The 23,315-nt window shown below is 42.8% G+C and overlaps 1 protein-coding gene across 1 annotated transcript in view; it reads right to left on the bottom strand.

Annotated features, from left to right (window-relative positions):
* The window catches only part of LOC139348328 (ephrin-A5b-like), a 73,606-nt gene that overhangs the window by 10,126 nt on the left and 40,165 nt on the right, over window positions 1-23,315 (bottom strand). Inside the window, exon 2 of the mRNA XM_070988308.1 lies at window positions 2,426-2,718. Within this exon, the coding sequence (XP_070844409.1) occupies window positions 2,426-2,718 (293 nt within the window). The remainder of the gene's footprint in view (window positions 1-2,425; window positions 2,719-23,315) is intronic.

Here is a 23,315-nt window from a genome sequence, read left to right as displayed (position 1 = left end):
GCAGAAATGGAGGCTCAAGAAGTAATAGACAGTGTGAGCGGAGTGACAACTGCAGCACCTCGAGCCTTGCATGGACATTGAATTTAAGTACAAAAATTAAGCAACTGCATTAGAAAGTATCTCATTCTTCGGTGGATGTAGGAAAATTTCTTGGTCGAAAAAATTAAATCAGAAAGCCTAAAATTCCGTTGGTGCACTGCTCACAGCAAGCACAAGCTAAGGACGACACTAACCTGATAAAATATTCAGCAACGTAAAGGAGTATTAATCAATACTGTCATATTAACAATGGATCAAATAACTGTGTAATGTGAAAGGGGTCACTTGTAATGAGGATCCTACAAAGACCCATCACCCACTGTGAAGTTCCCCTCAGCTCCACAGAGCTCTTTTAGCAAATAGCTTAGGTTTTTCAGACCATCCTTTACGGTTCTGGTTCATTTGCATCAACCTTGTCTTCAGCCAATGGTAGCAGTGGTTTTCAGTGAAAAAGCTATGATGAGCCCAATGTAGCCTATATTTCCTGCCCAGCATCAAACAGCAGGCAAAGTTAGCGACTAGCTAATGTGAACATACTGCAGTAGCATTTAGCAGCTAGATATTTCCTCCTGAAGTTAGTGGAAACTAAAACAGAGCTAATAGAAGAGTGAATATTGGACTTGCATTCATCAAGAGGACAAAAACAAATGAACGATAATGTTGCTCCAGTCTGTTGGGTGTGTAAATTCTATGCTCAGACTTTATACGGTAATGTAACAGGCTCTGTAATATGATAATATGTCAGTGTCACTTCGCTTTCAGACTCTGGGCATTGTTTTATGATGAGCTGTTGTGAATTTGTTACAGGTTCTGACTCCCTTCTTTTCCACAGCAGCTGAGGCTCATGGGTACTGTAGTATTTAGAGGCATTCATCAAACAGAGGAACACAGAGAGTAACTGGAGACTAACAGGCTTTGGTATTTTCCCAGAGGTGTCTCTGTCTTTTGTTATTTCATTCCGTGCTTAGATCCCGTGTTGTCAGATGGAAAAAAAGTGTCTTTGGTGAACAAGGATCTGATGGATGAGTCACGAATCTGAGTCAGCGAGAGATAGTCCATATGGCCTGAAACTGCTTGACGCCATATGGACTGTCTCTGCCTGTGTCTCTGTCTCTGGATGATCAATCATCATCATCATCAAAGTCTACAAAAGCATCTTCTTCACTCAGTTTCACATCAGCCGGAGCCAACTGAACAAATGAAGCAGAATTAGGCAATCTATGATTTTTCTTATCGCCATCCAGGGAATTGCAACAGGATCAACAGTTTTCTGGCACTGCTAACGGTAAACCACAAATTCTCCAAACAATACAGTCACATTAATGCAACAGAGTCGGAGAGACTAGCCAATGGACACGGCAATCCAACAGAAATGTTGGAAAGTGAAGGCTAACACATCACAATACAACACACTCCAACAAAACAAAGATTTAGATGTGGTTCAGCTTGCATGAGGACAATCTTGATGATTTTTTGAACCCAGATGCTCACCTCTGATACTGTCCAAGATCAGTGAAGCACAGATGAATGTGCAGACAGACTGTAACTGATATTTTACCTTACTTCTTAATTACAAAAAAAATCTTCCCTGTGATCTTAAACTCTACTGATCTTCATTACAAATGCACAGAACTTCATTTTAGTGAAGTTTCCAAATGAGATTTATACATACAGAATGTGTCAAGATGGAATTTAAAGGATCAATCGTGGTTCAAATGTTTAAATTAGTGACCAGCTAACAGATACCAAATCAGGATTTGCATTTCAACTGAAAAATAAAACATCTTTGAGATGAGCCAAACTGTGTATTTTCTTATTAACTCAGAATTTCAGGCAGCTTTCTGAACCACCTGGTCTGGGTCTGGTCTATATGTATATGTATATGTATATATATATGTATATGTGTATATATATATATATATATATATATATATATATATATATATATATATATATATATATATATATATATATATATATATATATATATATATATATATATATATATATATATATATATATATATATATATATATATGTATATGTATATATATGTATATGTATATGTATATATATGTATGTATGTGTATATATATATATATATATATATATATATATATATATATATATATATATATATATATATATATATATATATATATATATATGTGCTGATAATATAATATAATATAATATAATATAATATAATATAATATAATATAATATAATATATATGCTGATAATAATGATGATTTAAATCAGTATTATCTTCTCAAATAAAAAAATACAAATTTACAAATCTGGCACACAGTATGGACACATTTCTATCTGTACCAAAAGTACAATCATTTCTGGAAATAATAGAGAAAACTAAGTGTGTACTCACAGATATAATAATACTCTCTGCCAGGACGAAACTCGAAGCCTAAGGAGAAGGGAGTAAACAGCTGGAACTTCTCGGAGAACTTGAGCGGTCCGTTTGGTGACAGAGGCCTGTTGCACTCCCAGCGTTTGAAGCCCTTGGCGGTGTGATCACAGGAGCTGTAGCCATCATAGTTCACCATGTAGAGGATATAGCGCTCGGCCCGCTCGTCGGACACTGGGCCAGTGTAGTGCGGACAGTAAACGTCAAGGTAGTCGTTGATGCAGACGTCGATGTGATAATCACCCCGGTAAAACCTGGAGGAGAGGGAGCAAGAAAAGAGAGAAATGTGAATATATCCAGAGTGGATTCAAACCTGCCTGAAAATAGGTTAATCTTCAAGTCTGAAGTCCCTACTTTGATCACTTAAAGGTACCCTCTGTGGTTTCTGACCACTAGTAGTGCTATGGAGCAAGGTTTTAATGTGTGTGCTCCCATTTTATGTTGCACACACAAGCATGCACGTGACGTGACGCACATTCCTGCCAATGATTTCACACTATTCCACTCACTGACAAGTGGTGGAAACATGCAAGAAAAATGTGTTCTGGCAAGGACAATATAAACAATGCATGTTGCAAAATGATCCAAAAATGTGATTTGCAAATGTTTTGAGGAAACAATTACATCCACATTTGTTAGACCAGCCCTCAAGGGTATAGACAATGCATTTGTGCAACTTAAGTCTACAGCTATGAAGGATACATTAATAAAATAACTTGCATTTAGAAGCATGTGGCCACTTCTGCTTACATGACTGAATTTAAATGTATTTATAATGCAGAGTGAGGGCAGTTTTCTGTATGTTAGCAATAACACTAATGTGATCTATTATCAGTGAGGTGACTGTTACACGCAATGATAATTCCCACAAGAACATCATTCATCATACATACATCATATTCACCCAATGAAAATGTGCTGAACATGCATGCTCGCTCTGCAGCAGCCCACTTTGTGTTTTCCCACATATTTAACACACAGATCACCTGAAGCGGTGCATTGCTTAAGGGTACATTGGTAGCAGATGTTTAAATGGCAAGATAGTTACTCATTGCTTTGTTTAGGGAGTCTCTCACCATCATTCTCCTTGATGATGAATTCTCTTATGAGTTAAGGAGTACTCCAACATCTGATGACAAGAGATGATACTTCGGGGTATCTCAGTAAGACCACAGCTGCAGAAAAACTTTCCACATATGTTCGGAAACTGAAGCCGGACTGTGAACGACACATCCAGGCTACGGCTGGTTTTATTTATTGGATCTCATCATGTCAATCTCGATCATCCCGAGTCTCAACCGAATCCCCCTGCAACATACCCGCTCTGGAAGAAACCTCTTATGACACACGCAAGTCAGTCCTAAGCCATATATCAATGCTAGTGCTCAGCAATGATGACTTACGCTGGTGCTGAAATTAAAGTCCCCTAACGTTGCAGGGCTAATCCCCTGGTTAGCATGTGCCTTTAGCAGCTTTAAGAGGATCCCTCCGTAGAATGAGATTTTCATTAGCTCGATATGACAGCTTGATGTAGGAGCCTCTTGTGGAATCTCAGAGTCTGGGAAAATGAGGCTTGTTCTCAAGCCTCGCCTTAAAACAGCCCCAAGATTTTTCGCCTGGTGTTTACTGCAAACCGAGTGGACAGGAGAAAAAACTGCAGTGGCGAGATATGCCAGGTATTCATTCCTGAGGAGTGTGATTGGAAACACATATTCCCATATGTGCCGTATAAGGTTGCATTTCTGGGGCTTTTAGCAGAGACAGATTAGGCTTGGACAGCCAGCTGGTTGTGTCTCTATAGCTGCTAATGGCCCGCGGTTCAGTATCACTGACATACTGCGGATGTCTTCAATACTCCACCTCTGTTCATTGACACAGTGAGGGCCATCAAGGGAGACAGGCCAGAGACTGTGTTGGAGCATGCAGCAGGCTGATGATCCGATATGGGTGAACTCGCTGGAGCACCGCAGGGGGGTTTTTACCCTGATGTTTCCCTGGACCTCGCTGCCCACGGATCAAATATTACACCTACTCCTGCTCCTCGCCAAGGGAAAGGAAGTACCAGTCAGCTGATCTGAGGCCAGGTGAGACAGGGCAGGGGATGAGACGCAGCTGTTCCCTCTGACACGTACATGTTGGGGCTTCAGGAGGCGTGAGTTAGCATAAAGGGAGGTGCGTGCTTGCCGTGGCCTGCTGGGGGTATCAGGTTGTCGTTACACAGATTGTTAATGTGCTGCAGGATTAGTGGCTGTCCTACTGGGTTTGCAGGGGCCACAAATGAGCAGATGTGTGCGTCTGTGTATTCATGATAGCAGAGTGTGTGGGTGTCTTATGGCATCAGCAGCCATATTCTAATCTTTTTCTCTCTCTAATTATAGTCTGGTCAAACGTGAAACCAAAGCCCTTGTTTTCTCTCCACGTTTTTTTTTTTTCTTTTTTTTCCCCTTCAGCACCAGCTGAGCGCTTTGGCTCCAGGCAGGCACAGCATGGCCTCCCTTAGACTCAGTTCCAGAGCTGCCTCGCTGATATTATGACTACCAGGGGTCAACCGTCTCCACAGTATCATGTCCTCAGCCAGAGGCACTGTGGGATAGCCTGCTTTGTCCCCCTGTGTCTTTACAAAGCCTTAAATGTTAGCCGCAACCTTGCAAGTGTCAATGGCTGTCAATCAAGCCTGACCCAGGAGTAAGAGCTAAGATTAGTCAGGATTAAGAAGAGTTTCTATCTAATTCCTCTGTGAGAGAGAGGTGGGAAATAGTTTGTGAAAGTGATGAGGACCTGGTTCAGACTTGGATACTTCCTGATTGTGTTTACTCCTGGCATCAACAAGCACCTCAAAATTAGTCTCCAGTGGCCACTCCTGATTGGATTTCACGTCTGCACTCAAAAGAAATCAATGCATTAATCACTACTCAATGCTTGAGTGCATCGTTTTACTTTGTTGACATTTCAAGAACAAACTGATGGATTAGTTCATTTCAAGGGCTGCAGCACCTGTTGCATTATGAGCTTTATATAAACACTCACATATGTTTTCAGTGTGATTTTCTTGCTAAACCAGTTCATTCATGCAATGCACTTGTGATTTAGCCAGTAAAACCACACCCTTAAAGTTATACTTTTGAACAAAATAATTTAATAAAGCTCTTGCAACACCTTAAATCACATGCTGACAACACTGAATGACGTTTGCCCAGTGAAACAATTTGACAGCATGACAACATGTTTGTTAGGAAATGTACCTTAGTCATGGAGAAGTACTCTGACAGCACAGAGTCACCACTCAATCCACGAGCAAAGTTTTTAAGCACAGCTGCTGGTTGACAGCTGAATTTGAACTTTATTTAGGTCCTGCTGGAAAGGCCAAACATATCCAGCAAAGAGGCTGTGTACAGCTAAAATCTAAAATATGGTCTGTAGGTGTTTATTACAAAAGATGATAAATTGCTCTGTGCTATGGCCTGAGAGTAGCAAGAGAGCCAACAGATGATCCAGATGTTAGCCAGATGGAGGCTATATGGAGACTTTTGAGTGGCAGAAATGAAATATTGATAAGACACAGAGCCATAAACACACAGCCTGCATCAAGATGTGGTGGGATAGATGACATTTAATCTCTCAATGTCCTCTGGTTTCTTCTTTTGAAGAGGCTGACCAGAGACTTTCTCCTGCTGTTCTCTGCTCTGATCTCTGCTGTCTCTACCCTCAGACTCTGACAACATCCGTCAGCCCCACCCCCACCATGGACTGGACTCAAGTGTGAGAAACCTTCATTCATTCGCTATCTTTGGCATCAGGGTTCCTTCATTTTCATTACCAGCAAGATTTATTCATCTGTTTTTCTCAATGGCTGTGTTGTTATAGGCTATTTAGTGAGTCTTTAAGCCTTCACAGGGCTGTTTGAGGCAATTTCAAAAGTTGTGTTTTCCATTTTGGTGTTGTTCTGAGCAGCAGGGTGCTCTGAGGGCCAATCAAGCGTTTGGGGGTTTTGACAGCAGAAGGCAGAAGGAATGAACGGACCTTAGCAAAAAAAAAAAAAAAACAACAAAAAAACCCCCAGCATTGTTCAGCCGTTCAGTGTCGGTTATACATGTGTCATAATGAGCCATTAACAAAATAAAAGCACCTAAATCCATTTGTCTTGGGGATTAATGATCCCTGATTGGCTGAATTACTCACAGCCAGTTGGAGGGGCTTATCAATGAATCAGTAACTGGAGCTCTTAACAAAGCACACATCTATGGATAATCCCCCTTTTCAGTGCGCTCCCCTGCTTGTTTGCTTTCTTTATCCCCTTCTGTTGTGTTATTGTCACTCCGTAGCTTGGCACAGGTAAGGTATGGCAGAGCCAGGACAGAGAGAAACAAAGTGAAACAGGAGAGCCAATGGGGAGGAGAGAAAGGAGAAAGAGTAGAGAGTGGGAGTAAGTAGAAGAAAAGAAGAGAGGAGAGGAACAGAGGAATGTAGAGGACAAGAGGCTAGAAGAGCAAAAGACAGAAGGAAGTTTACTTTCCTCCAATTCTATGTTTAAGATCAAGTAATCAACGAGTGACCAAGTTATAACTAAATAAACTCTAACTAAAATATCTGCATGAAAACTCTGGATTTGAGCTATATTTAGCACCAAGTTACATTACTCTTCCCAGGAAACTTCCAAGAAAAATTAGAAGGATATAGAGTCCTCTCCACATTGTTCCCAAAATCTAATTCTGCTGTAGAAAGACTGAAGTCACAGATTCCTTTTCTCATTTTGCTAATACTGCCTGACCTAGAGCAGGTACTTAAGTGTGCGGAGACTTTTTCAAATATTCAGTTGCCGTTAAAGAAGTCCAAGTCAACAAAAGAAATATTAGGTAAGTTTGAAAGCGCAGAATGTAAATCCCCTCAAGGTTTGCTAATACCACCAAAATCTGGAAAAAAAACACAGAGGACATGACCTCAGTGTTTTAAAAGGGAGCTGAGTGTATAGGAGAAGAATTGTAGCGACTTAGTTATACTGTTACTGTTGTGGCCCTTATAGAAATTCAGAGATAATAGAAACAAATAGCTTCTAGGTTCTGGGAGCCAAAGAGAGGAGAGAGAATGAGAAGTAGAGGGAATGAGAGAGAAGAGGAGTCAAAAGAAGAGAAGGACGAAGGTGAGAGGAGAAGAAAGAGAGCAAAAAGAAGAGCAAAGAGAAGAACAGAGGAAGATAGTTGAGAGGAGAAGAGGAGCAAAACGATGACAATACAAGGGTGACAAGGAGGAGAAGACAAAAATACAAGAATACAAGGTAGGCAAATGTACGAAACAGCAGAGTAACAAGATGCAAGAAGGAGAGGAGATGATGACACCAAAAAGGAGGGAGAAACGATAGAGAAACAAAAAAGAAATGGAAGACGAAGAATGCAGACAGAACAGGAGGGTAGAGGAAAGTAGAGGGGAGGAAGAGAAGAGGACAAAGCCCTCCTCTTGTTTTCCTCATGGACGCTGTTGGGTCAGACAAGGGGCAGCTTCCCAGGGTTATTCCACAAAGACAGAAGAGAGGAGATGCTTTCAGCCCACGGAAACACATGAAGCTCCTGTCTTAACACACACACACACACACACACACACACACACACACACGCAATGATAATGTCTGCACTGAAAGACACAAACCACAAACAGCAGACCTCACGCTGCTTCTATATCAAGTCCCTCAATTTCCTCCTCCACAAACCGATGTGTACTAACTGTCTTTTTAAACAACAAACCCTGGAAAGCTGCACTTCCTCATTTCAGCCTCTAGGGGGAACTCTTATGGGGCCAAAAAGGGGTAATCAGGCCCCTGGTCATGTGACGTGACGTCAGCAGATGGGGTCTGTCCATCCTGTTGCCCTCTGGGTTGGGAGGTCTCGATCACCCTCCCTCCACCTGTCCCATCATTCATAGCTTTTCGCCGCTGGGAAGTTAAAGCCATTATTACTTAGTTGTCTAATTATATACACACTTCTGTCCACGGACTCACAAACACACACACACACACACACACACACACACACACACACACACACACACACACACACACACACACACAGAGAATGTATTTAAACACATAATGTGTCTGCCAGGGGGCTCAGTCCGACTGGGCGTTGACAGAGGGGAGATGGGAAAAATGGAGCCTGTAAAGTATAGACAGTTCTCCGTTTCTTTTTTTTTTCCTGCTGGGAACAAACCCAGAGGAGGTGAATAATTGGCCTCAGATTGAAAACACATTGCTGCTTGTGGGAAGGCACCTCGGATAGTTAAAAACTAAAACAGAGGCTGGAGAGAGGGAGAGAGTTGAAGCAGAGACAGGAAGAATGAGAGCGGACGGTCTGTTTATGGATTCCGGTGGTCCTGACTGTGCCAATCGCTAACTCGTCCTTCAATGCAGCTGCAGCCGCTCTGTGTGCCAGGCTAAGTGAGTCCACACACACAGAGAATGTCTTATATAAAGCTTCATGTATATTCTAATCTCTGTCTGTTTGCAAATGAGGCCCTGTTGTCTTTGCACCTCCTGTGCCAGTATGCACCGTGGACCAAACTGATGCTGACACCAACATGGTGCCATACAGCAACAGTTTTCTGTAGTGTTTTTCATTTGAAAAGAAGAAGCCAAACTTCTCAAACATTAGATGCTGTCTGAACACAAGCACTTTAGGTTAGGCAAATGTTCTAATAATAACATTTCATAGAAAGAACTATATAATTACGTTTCTGTATTACAGAAAAGACGCAGAGATATATATTTAGTATGGCTCAAGCTCCAAAAAGACTTGATCCTACATTTCCCACAATGCAACTAAACTGTGTTGTCAATAAGCACCCCCCCTGCCTGCCCATGTATTTCACACTTTATGCTCACAATTTATGATGCAGGATTTCTTGGAAAGTCTCAAGTCCAGTTCAAGATGACCCTGATGACATCACTGGGGTTTCCCAGAATTTGCAAAACTCCTCTAGAGACACAGAAGATGACTGTTTTCACAGGCTGAGGATTACTAACCATGACCAAGGAAAAAAAAAAAAAAATAATCAGTGGAATTGCCCTTTAAATGCAAGCAAATATTCACTCAATTTGAATTTACTATTAGAAACTTATTTACCATATATATTCAATTGCAGGCTAACCTATAGAGAAACGTTATACTTGTGCCTGTCCAGCTGACCAGGTGGTCACTGTGCTACATGAGTGTGCTTGCAAAAACATACTTACTTTACCCGTACAAAACAAATGAGATGTTGATTCACACCGGACTGATATTATCAGCTGACTGTGGTGTATATTTTCACAAAAACATAGCAGGCAGGCAGACTGCAAGTTACTTAATTTGAGTGAGCGGACCCTTTAAGACGAATATTTCTGACTGTGTGAGACAAGAGCTTCTCCTTCTGTTGTACATGGATGGAGCAGGTTAATTACTGACAACGCTATTCTGGTGTCAAGGAGGTCAAAGCAGCATCGGCAGCATGGGTTAAGTGTCAGTCAACACACGCACACACACGCACACACACACAGCAGGGCTCCATCATTCAGTCAGTGTAAAACCCCAAGGGGCCGACGCAGCGACTCATAAACCCCCTCTGTGCCAAAGATGGTTGCTCAGGTTGCCATGACGCCAGTTTACAACAACGCGATGTTCCGACCACAGAATCAGCGCTTTTGACAAACACATTGTGTTCACACCTGCGGGTGTGTACATGCAGGCAGGCATATATGAGTGTTCAGACACAGGAACACACACGTACCTCCACTACAGGCCCGAATGTCACATAACTCCAGGAGGCCCTGAGCGGGTCCTGTTAAAATAACCCCACTAAAATATGTCCCATCAGCACCTGCCGGACATGTGTACTGAGGAACAGGATGCAGGATGCTACAGATCACTGCATACACACACAGGGATATTATACAGCACAGTGAATGAATGACTTTTTAATTCCACTTAATGTGGATGCTCCGGCAGAGCCAGCGTGACCTCTGAGAGCAGCGGAACATCCCCATCAGACGAGCTGCTCGCCGTGCTCGGCTGATATCGATCTGACACCTTAGACTCTGAGCTGAGGTCAGGGGTTAGTGACAGCCCATTATTCAGCCTGTGAGCCAGTGTTTGGTCAGTGTCTGAGCCCAGGTGATGGAGTGACCTCGCTGTCGTCCATCTTTGGAGCCGCTGAGGGATGGAGGGTGAAGTTTAAAAAGTCTCTCAAAAAGGCACTCAGTTCCCCATGAAATGCTTCATGCTTCATTCACTTGTGGATTTTCCTCCGATAAACTGGACTGCTCTTCTTTCTCCGCCTCTGTCCTGCTCAGCCGGCATCTCATCATCCTCTTCTCACGTATTTACCAAACATTCCTTGCTGGCTCTTTAGTATCTATCGCGTTCATCGCTGTTGTTAATTACAATTTTTGGTTTTCTTTTTGATTACTGAAAACTGTCCAGATTTATTTCATTAAATAAGCAGGTTGGTCTCATTTTCTCCAAACTGACTTACTCTTTTTTTTTTTTAATCTTTTTTTAAAAATAACACTTTTTGGTACAACTTTTTGTGTGTTACAGTGTTTTGTTCACTCATATTTTTCCTTGCTGCAGATTGTAAGCACTTGGCTCTTGCTGATCTCAATATAAAGGCCCTGGTGCACTCCAGCACAGATGCACAGAGCAGACATGTGCGTATGTGGTTCTGTTTACAGTGTTGTGTGTATAGGTGGACGTGTTCACACATGTTGTCGGTATGCATGCCCTACGTGGGCCGTGTGCACTAAAGGGCTGATGTTTGGTCAAAGAAAGTATAATCTGAGTTTGAACCACTAATTGTAAAACAAGAAAAGTGGAATAAAAGTCCTAAACACACACACACACACACACACACACACACACACACACACACACACACACACACACACACAGAAACCCAGATGCGAGCCTAAGCAGCAGAGAATTGTACAGGAAGGCCCCACCTGAAGCGTGCTTGACTAACATGGCCCTGATCCTAGAGTCAGACCTCTGACCTCCCTCCACGGGGGAGATCCAAGCCCCCTGTGCTGCCCTATCACTTTACTGCACCCCAGGGAGCCACAGCCCCGCCTGCCTTGGGCCCAACACACTCTGAACCCACAACCCCGGGGGGAAGGGGGGGCGGGATGGCGGTGAAGAGAGGAACCCACAGCGTCTGGACTCAATCACCCGCCCATGACAAGCCTGCAAAGCTCTCACACACACCACCACTGCATGCACACGTACGCACACACCAACACCAGCACTTATCCACCAGTGAGGTCTCACACACATCAAAGTGCGGTGGAGCTGACTGGGTTGAGTAATAGGCGTTCTGTGGGGAGATGGTGAAATGCTAAAAACTCAGGCTAGGAAAATTTGTTGTGTTCATGGTTCTGAGAAGAGAGGGGGAGAGAGGGTGAGAGAGGATTATAGTCAAGGTTTGAAAGAGAGAAAGGGGGGGGTAGAAGTGGCAGAGTGAAAGATTGACTAGTGAGAGAAATGTGAAAGAAGAAGCCAAAATAATGTGAGAAAATGTGAGGGACGTGAAAGAGGGGAGTGGGAGAGAGCACAGCCTTGATTTAAAACTCCCATAGGTCCTGTATAAGAGCTAGGAGGTCTCTGTGTGTGTGTGTGTGTGTGTGTGTGTGTGTGTGTGTGTGTGTGTGTGTGTGTGTGTGTGTGTGTGTGTGTGTGTGTGTGTGTGTATGTGTGTGGATCTGCCTGTGTGTATTTCCACCATAGTGGGGACATGCATCTGTTTACACAGCCACATTGTGGGGACTTGTCTTCCGAATGGGGACATAACACAAGTCCCCACAGTGTAAATCGTTACATTTTTAAGGTGAAGACTTGGTTTAAGGTAAGGGTTAGGGTTAGGCAAGTAGTGGCTATGGTTATGGTCTCCAGGAAATGAATGTAAGTCAATGTAATGCGGAGATGTGTCATTAAAATGCAACTCATAACTTCTGAGCAGCGCTCCAACATGGCAGCACGGCAGGGGGGTTGACATCAGGGACACTCTCAAGTCTCTGAGGGGGTCACTGCGACATGCAGAGTTAGGGTCACGTACCCGAAGCAGGCAGCTGAGGGCATCAGCAAGCGACTTGCAGATATAAAGGTAATAAGCGAAGTCAAATTCCAAACTGTCCTTGAAGTTCAGCATTCAGTAATAGCTCATGGCGAAGGGAAATTAGAGAAAAGGTTTATTAAACAACCTGCCACGCTTCTCTGTTCTTTTAGCTCTACACTTTGTCTGTGATTACAGTGATTACTGTGATTCGCACGTCATGGTGGTCCCTCGAGATTCTCCTGGTGAAAAAACACTTTTCAGAAGATGTAGAGTGGACCTTGTGTCAAATCGCCAGCTGAGTGACAAGAGATCATAGAAAACTGTATTCTTCTCCATCCCCCTCTTCTAACACCCCTGTTGTATTCATCACATGTTGCACTGTGTTGCAACATGTGATGAAAAAACGCAAGTAGTTACATGTGTGGGCATGTTGCTGCAGGTACAGGTGAGAGGATGACCCCCGATGTGTTAACACAGTGGTCCCATTGAAGTGAAAGAGGGAGCTGCGTTTGATACATTGGTCTGATACACTCAACTGAAAACAGAGCAAAGACAGTATATTTAATGTTTTACCTCATCAACACTGAATCTGATGGCAGCAACACGTTTCAAACAAGTTGAGACAGGAGCAACTAAAGACTGGGAAAGATGTGGAATGTTCCAAAATCACCTGTTTGGAACATTCCACAGGTAAACAGGTTGATTGGTAACAGGTGAGAGTATCATGATTGGGTAGGAAAGGGGCATCCTGGAAAGGCTCAGTTGTTCACAAGCGAGGATGGAGCGAGGTTCATCACTTTGTGAACACATGATTGTATAAAGGATATGACTACATGGGCTAAGGAACACTTTGGAAAACTGCTGAAGACATACTATGTTTCCATAATGTCTGTCTTACAGAAGAAGTATGCAAAATAGAGTTTGAACTGTCAAATAATGCATGCTGGGAAGTCTTTTATGCGTCTTAATTTGATGAGCTCACTGAACTCTCAGTGAAGACACTTCAAATTCAGTGAACTCAAATGGGTCTGAAAATGAAAGTAGAAAGTTGAATTGGCTTACATTAATTGTAAGGATTTAATACAAAACATATGCATTTATGTATTTGCTTTAAGTTCATGATCAATTTATGTATGTTTAATAGAGTATAGGATTCTAATGTGTGTGAAATTTAAGGAAAACTAATGTTACAAATCTAATAAAAGAAGTCTGAAGTGCCCATTGTAAAGTGCTACAGTGGGAGAACCACTTAGGAGGCACAGCTCTGTCCCCTTTACATCCCACAGCAGGCCCAAAAAAAACAGCACATGTAACATCATGTAAGGGCTAAACATAGAAGCGCCCTCCAAGTGCCCCGCATGCCAGCGCCAAGCCGTACCACCTGGTCCGCTCAATCTGCCCCTGCAGGGCCCCATCACACCCCTCGCCCCTTCCCCTTGACACAGAATGTCTGTCAAAGTCTCGTCCATCAGCCTGCAAACCGGAGACCATCTCAGATCTTCACATGCCGCCTTAAGAGAAGGCCGGCTCAGATTCACACACACCGCCTTTAGAAGTCCGGAGCTCAGATTCAAGCGCTCCACCTTAAGAGGCTGCATTTCATATTCACACCCGCTGTAGCATTCCAGTGTCAGCGCCGGCGGAGGCCATGTTCCTCATTCACATATTCAGCCCGGTGCAAGGCATACTGTCAGTGAGGTAATGGCCCGTCTTTTGGGACTTCCAGTGGGCAAATTTCAATGCATATAAAACGGTTTCCCACTGCTATAGAGCATAAATGGACCTGAGAGGTGCTCCAAAATTTCAAGCACATGTGAATATATAGACACACACACACACACACACACACACACACACACACACACACACACACACACACACACACAGGTGGCAGCAGCTAAAAAGTTAGGAAGGTAGACTTATTACTGAAAGGTCACTAATTTGAATCCCTGACTGCAGTTCTTTCTCTGTATAACATTGTCTGATTCAAACACACTTCTTCAGTTTACACTTAGTTCATTTTATTGCATGTGGATCCAGTGTTAAATCTAGATATCAAATCTGAATCCTCCTCAATCCCTTATCCAATCCAGAGGGATTTCATTTCTCAAATAATCAAAGTAGCGAAAGTTGTTAATAATTACTAATTACGAATTACTATGACACTCAACAGACCGAAACTCGGTCTCAAAACCAGAAGAAATAAAAACTGTGTTCATGGCTGCAAACCAGCAGAGGTATTCTGTTATTTGGGTGGACTGACCCTATAATGAATTTTTACCAATTTGAAGCCTGATCCAAAGTAAATCCACTTCAGAATCAAAAAGCACAGGCAACAATTAGACTGTAGAAGGCGGTAATGTGGCTTACAATGTGAACCTAAAGCAGGGCGTTGCCGGCAAAAAAACCTCCCTGGATAAATAACAGTTAAGAAAAAATACACACATACAAATCCATCCGCCCACATGTACATGCACTTTGCAGACACAGCTCATATTATTCTGAGCAAAAGGCCACAGAGAGCAGCAGAAATCTGGCCCAGGACAAAGCGGACCGGTCCGACAGGGTGGACTGGCCAAAAAAAATATCACCAGCTGCTATCCAACAGCTGATCAGCATTAAACAAAACGGAGCCCACTCACATCCAGAAACACGCCTTTCAAATGTTTGAATAAACTCACATCCAGCATCACATCCAAGGAACATCATGGACACCTCCTCCTGATATATTTTACAACACCTGACGCATATCTAGTCTCTATTCGCCGCTCTCTGAACTTCACAACTGACCCCAGATCAGCTATCAGCACATTCCTTTCACGATGAGCAGCACCTCGGCTGAATCCAGGGCAGTTGAGAAATCACTCGATAGGAACCACATGTCAGCAGCTGCATGTCAGTTTGAGGAAGGATTTACTGCTTCAATGTGATGATGGAAAGGGCCATAAAGGAGAGATAGAGCCCCTGTTGATAGATCACCTCAGTGCAGGCCGGTTTCCATCTCTCTGAGAACACAAGCAAGCGGCTTCTCCGCCTCCACACCTCGCCGAAGGGAAGGAGACATAAGACAGATGTGTATCAATTTTCTGACAATCTCTGTCAGAAACCCCCTTTTTCTCTCCGTTCACCGTCTGCCACAGTGAGTGTTTTTACATGTACAGTATAAGCCTGGGTTAAATTAAGCATTTCGAGGCAACCGAATCCTCCCCTCTGCCCGTCATTATCGCTGTGTTTTAGGGAGCAGACTGCAGTGATTAGCCCCAGCCGCTGAACCATGGGCCTCCTCGTTTAACACACCACTTGATGTAATTGTTATTGGAGTGGAGATACTAGCCTGCTGTTCAGACGGCAACACGCAACACTCTTGTCTCCCTCTCACATTTGCTGGCGACGGTGTCGCCGCCTGTCCTTGTTTGTGAGTCGGGAGGAAAAGAGAAATCAAGCGTTTGGCAAAGGTGACAGAGTTCTAACAGAGTATGAAATGTGTGAATGGAGGCCAAGAATACAGTTAAAGACACCATTTGTTGAGCCAAAAACATGAAGCGGGAGAGATATTAATACAAGTGACTTGTGACTTTTGGGATTTGTTTAAATATGTGTAGGGTAAAACTGGGCTAAGTCTGACTGAAAAGTGAAGAAGGTCTAACGTGCAGTCCTAACGACATGTTGATGAGGGCTGTCATTATAGTCATTTAAAGTTCGACATAGCTACATAATTAGAAACAGAATGCAATCATTTACAAATGAACTGTGTTTACAGACAACAGTTTTCCAAAGTGTTCCTGAGCCCATGTAGTCATATCCTTTATACAATCATGTGTTCACAAAGTGGTGAACCTCTCTCCGTCCTCGCTTGTGAACAACTGAACCTTTCCAGGATGCTCCTTTCATGATACTCCCACCTGTTACTTATGAACCTGTTTACCTGTGGAATGATCCAAACAGGTGCTTTTGGGGCATTCCACATCTTTCCCAGTCTTTAGTTGCTCCTGTCCCAACTTGTTTTAAACACGTTGCTGCATCAAATTCAGAATAAATATATATTTACAAAAATCAATGAAGCTGATGAGGTCAAACATTACATATAAACGCAGATGATTCAGTGATTGAAAAGAGTGGAGAAACTCAAATCTGTACGTGGAGATGTGTAGGCGTGTAAACCAGTGGGGGCGTCATCCTTGTAGATGCTGATCTGGTTACCTGGCTATGGCTCAGCAAAATGGCTGAAAATTGCAGACGAGTATTTATGAGATTGAGGCAGTTGTAAAGGTTGTTGTAAGCTGCAGAAATAAGAACTCTGCATATTTCACGAATCGACAGAAAAACTGCCTCCAGCAACGACCATGTCGGTTTCAGCATCGACCGACAACGTCCTTCATGAGACAGGTGTGCAGACCTGAATATGATGTAAAGCTGTATGAACGCAGGGAAATGAAGTAGCATTTTAGACAGATTATCAGGCTAGCACCCACTCACAAGGGATTCACAGGAAATGATAGTAGACACGGTGCAGAAGACAACAGCTGGTGCCAGGAATCTGAAAAAGAGGCATCTACTGTTGTGCACTGTCCCTGTTTTCTCTATGGGACATGATGAATCCTGTTCCTGTGATTCTGCACACCTTTGCCATATTATGACACGTATTTCTATCATAAAATACCCACATTAATATCATAAAATTGATTTCATCACACTTGAAAATCACCAAAAACTGCCAGGGTTGGAATTGGGGAGTGGGTTCAGAGACAAAGAGACAAAGGGATATATGATGGCGAAAAAAAGAGGGAAAAATGAAGGGAGAAAATTGAAAATAAAAGATTTAAAAGAGCAAAAAGAGGAAAGGGAAGAGCTCAAACAGGGATAGAAACACAGTCAGTGGGAGTCAGTGGAGACAGTGGGGTGCAGGGTTGGATAAATATACTCCCCTTCACTGAATGACAGGCATTCTCATCTCTCATCTACCCCCTGGGGAGACAGAACGAGTGGAGCAGGGCTGGACCTGCCATCTTAACCCTTCCTCTGTAGTCATTTTACACTACCATGCCTCTCTTCATCTCTCCGCCTGCTTTTCTTCCACTCGAGCTCGGGGCTGCCATCTTAACCCTGCTTCTCTAATTGTTTTAATACAACCCCTAACCCTCTGTCTCTTTCTCCCTCTCCCTGTCCTTTCACTGCCATTACAAACCTCTTTCTCCCACCCTAAATGGCATGTGACCGCCATTATCGCCCTGTGGAAAGAGCGGCGTCATCATGTGTGCCATCATTTTCATCCATAACCATTAGGAACATTGTAAAAAGATACGACCACTCACACAGCGTCTTCAAATAATGGACTGTAGGCACACGGTTGGACTGTAGCTGCTCGCCAACATCAGCAGACGCTGTCATTACTTTTTACGACTTTGAGTACTTTGGCCCTTAATGCACATTCTTCCTGTCCTCCAGTGTTTGAACCCGAAGAGGGAGGGCAGATTAGCAGGGGTGGAGACCATTTGGTTATCAAAACAGCCGCAGGTTCGATCTCTGCTGCAATTAGCAAAGCTCCGTTTTAGAGCTGAGTCCATGCTGACGTTATTTGACCAGGGTGTGGCAGCAATTCAATGAACTCGTGATCATGTTTCAGTGGAATCACATCATGGTGTATTACTGGTGTCGATTTGCCATGATGCATGATTCTCTGGCTGAACTGATATAAATAGGAAAGAAACACTGGTTATAGGTGTGTTCAAGCGTGCATGTTTACCTTTCGTAAAAGGATGCTTTCTACTCTCGTCCTATTCATAACATGGAAGCTGGAAATTCTACCAGTTGCACAGAGTTCACTAAATGTTATGCAGAGAAAGAAATGACGTTTGTTACCTTTGTCATCTACTCTTTTTAATTGCAGAAAAAACAAGACTGAGAGTCTGCAGCCATGCTAATGGCTCTACATGGCTCTACTTAGCATTTAGCTCAAAGCTCAAATGTCCCTGTCTTAATTTTGTGTGCTAGCGTTGTAAAATTTGCTGTCGTGAGTTTTGGAGGAATTATAATTTTGACCTGATGATGGCATCCAGATATTTGACTTCAAGTGTAATGGACATAAACTTATAATTTCCATTTTAACAGCAGAAATCCTCTGAAGACTATAAAACTTTAGTTCGAGTGGGCTTCATATTTCCATCCTCCTCACTCTAATTAATTATGACATTTTGAACATATTGGCAGATTTTGATAAATGCCAGTGTAGCTCTGATCTCCGAAGCCTTTGTGAAGGTTTTAATTTTCAGTTTTAGTAAAGACTGGTGCTGTGGCAATTTGCCACCTCAAAAATGTCAGCACACAATTAAATCAACACGAGCGAATCAACGATTAAACATCTGAAAAGTCAGAAATATTCCTGATAAGGAAATACGCAGCAAAGTCCGCAAGAACACTCAAACACATAGAAGTGTGAAAGATTGCAATCATCCAGAAAAGTCAGGAAAATCTGTCTCTTTTCCAGGCTAATACATTAATGCAGCCTCTGACTGACAGTGTGACACATGCCAAGTGTCTCTGCTGATTGGTCGACCTTCAGAAGTACGACCATTGATAGAAAAAGGTGTGCATGAAAGAGACAGTTTAGGTAAGAGGGCCAGTTTAGAATCACTCTGAGCCAGCATCAGTCAACACACACACACACACACACACACACACACACACACACACACACACACACACACACACACACACACACACACACACACACACACACACACACACCCCGCTGAACGCAGAGAATACGCCCACTGCACTCAGCACTCAGCACGTTAACACACACAGCGAACACTTCACAGGCTCAACACTTCTCAGATAGTGTTTACCCTCTGAACAACAGCCAATTACATGGACAGGGAAGCTTTGAGTGGCTACACCAATGCTATTATAATCACAGAGGCACAAACATTTGGACATATTGCATGCTATTCTACAGAACACTGTTTGGGTGAAATTATGTAAAATCAAAGTGAACAACATAACTAAGCAGAGACATAAATACTCATTTTTCAACAGACGCACACATTCAACTCAACATCCTGAACTCTGTTAGTGTTATCATTCATCAAATCTACTATTTCCCTTTGCTTTTACACTGTTTGTCAGGCACTGTGGTGAAAACTTATGCAAACAAGACTGGAAGAATGGCCAGATTGACCTGTTGGAGGTCAGAAACGAGCTGCTGAGACCCTCTTGACACCCCTTTCCTCCCACTGCCTGTGTGTAGTTTTTCAGTAATTAAGTCAGCTGATACTGTGCTTTGATGATGCACATTCCTAAGAAAAACTTATCACAAGTCAGTTGACTCACAGGGACCCTGGAGTTTGGTGGTCCTGTGACAGCTGCTGGCTTTGCAGGTTGGTTTGAGTAGAAGTGAGGAAGTTAAAATGGACAACTGTGGGTCCATTGTTTTGTGATGACCAACTTTTCCATTGAATCTAGCTTGAACTCTCTTGGTTATGTTAGAAAGTAACCACCATTAATCAGTTGACATGTACCACCTCAACAGAGTCTCAATTTTCCCTTTTTTTGGTACTAAATTACATTGTCTTTTCTGGAAGCCATAAAAGCTACATGCTGGTTGCTCTTTAGGGTATTTTAGCAAACGTCAGGACTCCTAAAATAAAGTGTTACCTTATGGACAAAATTCACTGATTAATCTCTTAAAATCTAGTTTTCTTGTAATGACTGTTGACAAATAGCTCATTCCCCATAAAAGACCATAAAAAATGACCAATTATCTAAGGCTTTCTGGGTTGAGTGAAGACCCTAATGACCAATTAGTTGAGTAATCGACCAAGAGGCAGCAAACCCCGAGACTAGTTTAAATGAACCTCTTTATATTTATGTGTAGATATAAACTACACCTTTTACTTGTTCTTCGGTGAAGCATCACAAAGGAGCACCCCTGAGTCTTTCCATCACTGCACTCACATCGACATCCATATTGCTGCGGTTGTTTGAGCTCATTCACGTGGGAAATCGGTTATGTGCTGAGAGTTTAGATGTCAGCTCGCACATTCAACCTGTCCAATCTCAGAGCCAGGTCATCACAATTGAGAAGAGGTCTCAGTTTAACACCTACAGGTCACAGAGTGCACCTTTCCTCTGTCATTAGGCGCTAGCTGAGCCTAACCCAGGGAGTAACCCGAGCCCTACCCTGGAGGCGGCTAATCCACCTCCACAAAGCCTTTCTGCTGCTCTGACAGCCTGAGTGATCATCAGTCAGGTAGAGCAAACTGCTCCGTGCTGACCACTATGCACACAAGTGGCTTTACTGGCCGCTGTGTGTGTTTGAGTAGGTGCATATTTGTGTGTGTGTGCTGGGGTGATATAAGGTCGCAGGAAACACATTTGATAGACAGTGTGTCCCCGCCTAACTCTGTGATTGTATGTGTGTGTGTACAGGTGTGTGACATGTCCGGACCTGTTAGATTTCATACGACATAAGACGGTCCTACGCTGAAACTGAGGCTGCAGCCATGGCGGGCAGACAGACTGATTAGGTCGCCTTTGTCACGGCAGGTAAAGACTCAAATCCCCATAATCCCTGAAATGATTAAGCTCAGGTCAGGAGTGACGGCTAACACACAGGCACAAAACTCCAGACATAACACAGCTTTTTAATGAACCTTGACAACTCATTCATATAATAAGTCATATAGAAATTTAAATCAAATTAGCATTTATATTAGCATTAGCATGATTACAGCGTTTCTGATTGGTGGGCAGGAGTCCTTCTATAGGCCTACTGAATCAACAGTATGATTATTGGCAACAACTGGGCACTGTAGTTTTTAGCAAACATTACTCAAACAGGAGTAAATACTGCACTTGTTTGGGACTACGATTATCAGCACATTAATATGCATGGTGCACCTGTATGTGGACAGTCAAAACAAATTATGTGTCTCTGTGTATGTATGTTCATGGTAATGAAAGAATATGGACTGGAGCTCTATGTCAGAGAGGAATAAGAAATATCAGGATTCAATCAAACAGCCAATACTTGTTAGCAGAATTGATTAATTGTTGGTTTTTATGAAATCTGTAAACAATAAGAATAAGAGAGTTACTGATATACTGAAATAAACAACTAGTCAGGAATAAAAATCCTTCCATAATAAATAATAATGAAGATACTTAAGGAGGAATAGGCAACAAGACAAGTGCTGTGACACAAACAGGAAGTGAAAGGCTTTCTCTTCAGCAGGCTAGTTGAGATTCTCGAAGAGACGCAGGTTAGCCAGAGGCAAACAAACTAAGAAAACAACATGTATAGCCTTCAACAAGCTAGTGAGAGCAATTCTTCCATTCTTAACCCGTACGGGGAATGAAAGAGACACACACACATACACACGCACACACACTTAGAGAGAGCGTCTGCTGCATTCCTGTGTGCCTTCTGGCTCTCATCCCTCCGCACTTGTCACCGGACAGCGCAGCAGGGCCTTGCAGTGTGTGCCCGCCAGCCTGAAGAGCCTCTCACAGGCCTGTTAGCATGCAGATGGTGTCAGGTGACAAGAGCCGGAGCTGCAGGACACAGATGGAGGTTGGTGGCTGCTGCAGCCTGCCTGAGTTTCTTTCCAAAACACCAACATCTTGAGGGGGAAGTCACTTAAGCTCAACAGACAGCATTCAGGTCTGCTTTCTAATTGTTTTAAATAAAGCAGCTGAGGCCTTGATTGAACTTTTGTTCTTTGCTAAATAGCCAATTTTATAGTTTGAGCTTTACAAAATTTAGCAATGTAATCGTTGTAGCCAGAGGGCACATTTACTCAGGTTATTTTCTATGTCCCGGACGTTTGAGGCTACTTTGAGTCGATTTACTTACTGGCCAATATTTGCTTTAACATAACAAACATTTTTACCATTGGTGCTGATTAAAGAGTGCAGAGCAAAGCTTGCACTGTGTGGGATGTTTCACTGCACAAATGCCAGTAAAATAAAATATTTAAAGAAATCAATTTTGAATTTAAATAGAAAATTGTATGTGATTGTCTCAACCTTCAAACCCTGAAAAAAAGACCAAAAAAACTGCCGTTTGATGCTACCACCGATGTCGGATAATTACTAATTCTAGACAAACAGCTTTAAAGAATAAAGAGTAAGGTTCACCTTCAGAATCAAAAATCCGAGAGATTGCAAAGAAGGAATGAAGAGGTGGTCTGTGCAAGCAGCTTGTAACTACCTGTATTTACGCTTACTGCTGGGCAGCAAACTATAGGCTGTCGTAATTATGACTGAAAGTCCACATACGGGGGAGGCTGGGGAGGATAAATGGGTCAAACACAGGACTTTCACCCAGGAGACTGCTGTTTGTACCCCCCCAGAAACCAAAAGTCAACAAGCACTTATTTTATGTGACATACTTACATATGTACGGAACATAAACTAAACAAGGTATGTAATTTAACTAAACTGTTAAAAAAATATGCCTTACAATTTCAAATATATGCTTTACAAAGACAATCCAGTAAACTCAGGGTATGATCAGTGCGTTCGAGTGAAACGTGGCATTAATAAAAAATGTATTCTTACATGTTCAATAAGACACAGGCGGTGACATCTGCCTGGACAAAGCCAAAGCCTGACAGACGGACACACAGCGGTCAGTGGCAGCGGTGGTGATGTGTGTGTTGGGGGGGTCTTAATTGGAAGGAACAACATTGCTCTTTTCAGCTCAGCAGCAGATGTGAAGCAGGTTTCAGCCAGACAGCACATGAGGGGAATGTAAATGACCTTTCTGACCTTTTCACCT

This window comes from Chaetodon trifascialis, chromosome 20 (assembly GCF_039877785.1).
Source record: "Chaetodon trifascialis isolate fChaTrf1 chromosome 20, fChaTrf1.hap1, whole genome shotgun sequence".
Classification (NCBI taxonomy): Eukaryota; Metazoa; Chordata; class Actinopteri; order Chaetodontiformes; family Chaetodontidae; genus Chaetodon; species Chaetodon trifascialis.
Note: the sequence above shows the minus strand (reverse complement) of the source record. Positions and strands in the feature narration are given on the sequence as shown.